The sequence below is a fragment of the Entamoeba invadens genome (genome assembly GCF_000330505.1).
Source record: "Entamoeba invadens IP1 unplaced genomic scaffold scaff_1105074724362, whole genome shotgun sequence".
NCBI lineage: Eukaryota > Evosea > Mastigamoebida > Endamoebidae > Entamoeba > Entamoeba invadens.
The window spans coordinates 84,319-90,206 of NW_004440255.1; the positions used below are offsets into that span (position 1 = coordinate 84,319).

The 5,888-nt window shown below is 26.7% G+C and overlaps 1 protein-coding gene across 1 annotated transcript; it reads left to right on the plus strand.

Moving 5' to 3' along the window:
• Positions 1-20: 20 nt before the first annotated feature.
• EIN_437240 (hypothetical protein) lies at positions 21-1,868 on the plus strand (the record flags this gene model as incomplete). Its single annotated transcript, XM_004255507.1, has 1 exon — positions 21-1,868. The coding sequence occupies one exon, from the start codon at positions 21-23 to the stop codon at positions 1,866-1,868; it is 1,848 nt and encodes a 615-aa protein (XP_004255555.1).
• Between the last annotated feature and the right edge of the window lie 4,020 nt (positions 1,869-5,888).

Consider the following 5,888-nt stretch of genomic DNA (forward strand, 5'->3'; position numbering starts at 1 on the left):
TGGAGTGTAGTTCCAAAATTATGTGCGTCTTTGATGGAAAAGTTATAACTTGTGGGATTACTAACTATTATTCCTCATATGATATTTTAAAATGTTTTATTCTACACTCTTTTATTTCTTTTTCATCAAACCTTTTTATTGACAACAACAAATTTGTATTGAGAAATGATAGTGACACTTCACTTGCAATTTCAAGGGATTTTATGAACACAAAATGTGAAATGACAAAACTTCCGATGTTTTATCATTACAAAAATAAAGTTTGTATGATCAAGTATGTGCGCTATTTTGAGGTGAAAGCTGGCTATGGCGACTTTTCTGTGGGCGTATTTGATCAAGACAATTGGACTGATTTTCAAAATAGGCCGATTGGATCAAACGATAATTCAATTGGGTTTCACAGCAATAAATGGGACATATATTCGAAATATATGTATGAAAATGGTAATGAAACTGATATTTACGATTGCGACAATTTTGTGAATTCAGTCGACAAAGTAAATGTAGTTGGATGTGGTGTATATATAACATGGAATTATCACAACATCGTTTTCTTCACATTAAATGGGCATTTTGTAGGACGTTGTAGAGCCGACTTTATCAATTTTGGTGCGGCGGTGTGTATAGCCAATACATCATATTTTGAAGTGAACGACGGACAAAATGAAAATTTTCTTTTTAACCCACTCTTCTTTTTTAATCACTTGGAGAGACAATACATGGTGACTGTTTCTAAATATTTTAAAACAGCTCGTGACTTTGCAAATATCAGTTTGGTGTGTAAAAAGTACAAAGAAATTTTATATGATTTGAACGAAAATTATGTACATCTTCCTGTTAAGTGTTTTCAATATTTTAAAGCACTCAAAACAGTCAACGTGTGGAGTCACAAAGACTTTCAAGACATTTTTAATTACTATTTAAAATCAGAGAAACCGCTTCCACAATTTGTGATTTGGTTTCCAGTCACACACGACTATGCAAAGGAATTTGAAGGTCAAAATATTGTGTTTAAAACAATTTGTTACACAAGTTCGGATTTTGATAAATATGGTTCAAATATTCCAAATAATGTATGTGGAATAGCCGCTTTAAATGATGTTGATGATGTGACATGTGATAACCAAAATGTTATTAAAATTAACAAAAAAGTGCTTCAAATCAGATCTTTTGTAATACCAGACAATGTAACTATGTTAGGATTATTGGAGTTCAACAGTTTTACAAATCTTTGTGATATAAAAATGTCTAAAAATCTAAAAAGAATAGGAGCATATACTTTCAAGAATTGTATTTCTTTGACTTCAATTGTTTTGCCAGAAAATTTAAAACAAATTGAAATGTTGGCTTTTCAAAATTGCAAACAACTTTCTAAAATAGAACTTTCATCTTCTCTCACTTATTTGGGAATTGCTGCTTTTAATAATTGTGAAAAACTTAAGGAAATTGAACTTCCAGAACAACTTGATTATTTGGACGAAGGGGTGTTTTCTAGTTGTGTTTCACTCACAAAAGTGGTCATTCCAAAAAGTGTTTCTTTCATTGGACGTTTTTGTTTTTTCAATTGTGGATTTGTGCATTTTCCTGAGATAAATGTAAATGTCAAAACACTCTCGTTTGGGTGTTTTGCTTGTTGTAAATCACTCGTAAAAATAAATATACCAGATACAGTGACTTTTTTGGAAGATGACTGTTTTTTTGGGTGTAAAAAACTGGAAACTCTCGTTTTGCCATCAAGATTAAAGTCAATAGGAAGATACTGTTTTTTGAAGTGCGAAAAATTGATCAATGTTAAAGCGCCAAAAACAGTCAAAACAATCAAAGAAAACGCTTTTCCAATAAACACAAATATCATTTTAGACAAGTAAATTGATTTTTATTTTTACATGCGTTGTTTTTTAAAAAAATTGTGCTTTTTTATATCTGAATTTGATACATTAAAATTATAATTAAATAGTAAAATGTTTGATTTTAAAAAATATTATTGGCTCTTATTATAATGAACAATTTTTATTTGATAATATTTTATTTTTTATTTTTTTAAATGTTTAGTTTTAATAATAGGATTTTGGTTTTAAAATTTATTTATTTTTAATTGACGAATTTGTCATTCATAAATAAATGGATTTATGTTGTTCAGTAGTTGTTTATAATATACAATTTGATTTCAATTCTATATAGCAAATAACACTTGTATATAAATACCAATCTACAATTTAATTTTAAAAAACTTTATCATGTATTTTACACTCATCACGTTGTTTTATTCAATTCTCGCTTTATCCCAACGATCAACAGACGTAAACCAATATTATTATCAATACACATGCGGAGATGATTTGACAATTATTAAAGGAACTACAAATAAAAATTACACCAACTGCAAATTTGTTGGAGAATTCAATTTTACAAATCCTAATGAAATGACTTCTTCGATATATTTCGATTCGGTTAGCGAGATCCTTGATTATATTTTACCTGATAATACAACATCAGCGACTTTTTACAACTCGACGTTTACTCAGTTACAAACATCTCATTTGACACTCAATCAGTTCACAAGTAACAAAACAGGCTTTTATCACAGTGACTTTTCTGATGTTGTTTTTGAGTTGCTTAAAAATTTCTTTACATATAACTTTTACAATACTATTTACACATCTACATTTAACACTATTGTGTTGTATAATTCTTCTTTTGAAACATTAAAAATTAGTTCTGTGAAGACGAGTGGATATCGCGATATCTCTTCCATTGAGAATTGCCACTTTTGTTCAACAGATATTTACGAATCTGTTTTCTCCAATTTGACAATTAAAAATAGTCATTTCAGTGAATTCACATTAGCAAATAATGTCTTATCGGGACTAATTGTTGAAAACACCAAGTTTTATTACCGAGATGATGACAATGTCCGCTATATCAACTCGACATTTGTTAATACCTCATTTTATCATTCTTATTATTATGAAAATGTGGTGTTTGAGTCGTGCAACTTTGTGAACTGCATTTTTTATTTAGATGATGTACATTCAGCTAAAAACATCGACTTTGACTTCGCCGACTGCTATTTTGAGAACTTCACTGTCAACAAACAAAAAGTCGATTTGTATAAAGGAAATGCCTGTATTGGGTTGAAAATAGGGTTTGTGAAACAATCAATGGAGATCGAAATTGCTAATGAAGATGATAAAAAGAGAACTCAAATTGTTTTACTTTCAACGGGCGTTGCTGTGCTTGGGGTCTTGTTCATAGTTGCTGTGATCATTATTGGCGTACTATTTAAATTGTTTATCTTATCACATAGAAAGCTACAAAAATTGAATTACAACGATTTATCTAACACAAAATAATCAAATTTAAAGGTTTTTTATTTTTAATCGTCATAAACTTAATTATCATGTAATTATAATATTAATACGTTTATTTTTTGTATGTTTTTTCCAATTTTTAATAAAATAAAACAAAACAAATGATTTTGCCAAACTTGATAAATAAAAATAATTTTTCGAATAACATTGTTCTGATTATTTTTAAAAAATCAAAACAGTATTTACTGATCGAGTCTTTGATGAAGAAAAAGACTCCGCTGATTATACAAAACTAAAAGTTACAACAAAACACTTTGTGTTATTTACTTAGTAGTTTTCGAGTTGGTATCAAATTGTGTAATTTGTTTTAAGTTAAATATTATGATAAAAATATTCAATTTTTATGACAAATTTGAGAAGTTGATAAATTGTTTTTCAAAACTCTGTACACTGGACACCCCAATTTATTGGACTTATTATTCCTAAATTATTTTTTCTTTGCTTAACCCTCATTTTTGGTTCAAATATTTACTCAAAAAAAACAAAATAACAAATTTGATTTTTTTTATTTTTACTTGACAAATAAATCTTGCATCAAAAATCACTTAAAATACAAAAAAACAAACTTGAGATTAAAATTTTGATTACCATAACACATTTTTTTGCCGAAAAACTTAAACACAACTTTATAATTCGATGTCAGTTTTTACAGAATCACCAAGTTGTGTTTTGGATAAAAATGAAAAGTACCAATGAGTAAAACAAGCATTGAGAGAAGATAAATCGGTTAAGACTATACAATTGAAATTTTTTTTGAACTGTTTATTTTATTTTAGACTCTTTTGATTAATAACCTTGATTGTTTAAATGTTTGTTTTATGTTATCGATGGCCATTTTTTAATGTTGAAATAAACAAAAACTTATTATTAGTTAAAGTGTTGCATTATTTAATGCAATAATGTCCGTCACATCGTTTGTTTATTCTTATATTGTCGTTTATCTTGTGTTTGTTTGAAACGTACAATTATACTCATGTTTAGTTACGAAATGGATCACTAACCAAATAACGAACCTGGAAAATCGGGGAAGATTTACACAAATTTAGGGTGATTTCCTGATTTTTTGTTCAATAATTGAAACTGTATTGATTTTTAAGAGTTTTAAACTGTGTACCGTTGTTGTTTCAGCAAAAAGGAAAATAAAAAATAAAACAAATAAATAATAATAAATAATGGGAAATAATGGGAAATTAAAACAAAGGGTTTTTATAAATTATGGAAACGGTACAGAGTTTTGAAATACTATTTATTAATAAACACACTTTTTTAAAATAAGTTATAAAAAACTATAAAATTTATAACTTTTAATTAATCAATATGAGTTGTCTACATTGTTAATACCCAGCTGAGTCAATTTAACATTTGTTCTTGGTATTGATTTATCTTCTGTTGTTAAATACTTTTTTTAGTTGTCAATAATTTACTGGATGTCTAACATTCAAGCAATTAATTTATTTTTAATTAAATTTAAATGAACTGCGTGAGTCACTTTTAATACTGAACGAAAAATGACTCATCAAATTAACTGAGTGAATAGAAAATACTACAATGGCTTCTTTGAAAACTCGAATAAATGGGTTAATTAAATGGTTGTGTTGAAGTCAAACAAGGTTGAACAAAAGAGTAATATTTTATAATTAAACAATAATTAATAATAATAAACTTACTATTATGACTCACATAAAATAGTTGTTCATTCATACTTTAAACAACATATTCATTTTTTATCCCGAAAAATAACCATTTTTAATACCAAATAATAAGAAAATTATACATTTATTTATATCTTTGCCCGTTTTATTGTAAATAATCCGCTTAATATCCAATAACTAAAATTTATCTAGTCACTGGTTTTTCCGCTATCTGTAATATAATATATTTGGTTGTTTTTTGTAATTTTACTATTAAAATTTTAAAAAGATTGTTTATTGATATTTTCATTATGTTAATTTAAAATCTTCAATAAAAATATTTTAACATATACCTTTTCCATTAATTATCGATAAGCCAAAATTAGCTTTTTAATTGGAATTGTTTTAATGTACAATTTTGTAAATTAAAAATAAAGTTTAAATTTACACACAATTTTAATGTTTTTTAATTGTATTTTTTGTTATATTTGTGTTTTTTATTATTTAGTAAAATATCCAGCCTTGTATTAAAAATATTGGGGTGATATTCCCGAATTTGTGGTAACAAAATAACTTATAGACAGGCGATTTCCCAATGAATACAAGTCGCTGCCACGTCATGATGCAATTAAGCATCTCGTCCATTAATTAAAATTTAACCAATCACATTAAAGCTGGTGATGCAATTTGTGTTATTTGGACAGGGTAATTTCCCCGATTTTTTAAACAAAAATTTATATCATTTTATACCAATAGTTTGTGTTAAAATTAATGAATATATAAAACCATTTTTTTATTTTTTTAAATTTTAAAGTGTGTAGAAAACAGTGCATGTTATAAGAATAGATTAATTTATATTATAATGAATAAAAACCCAACTACATTC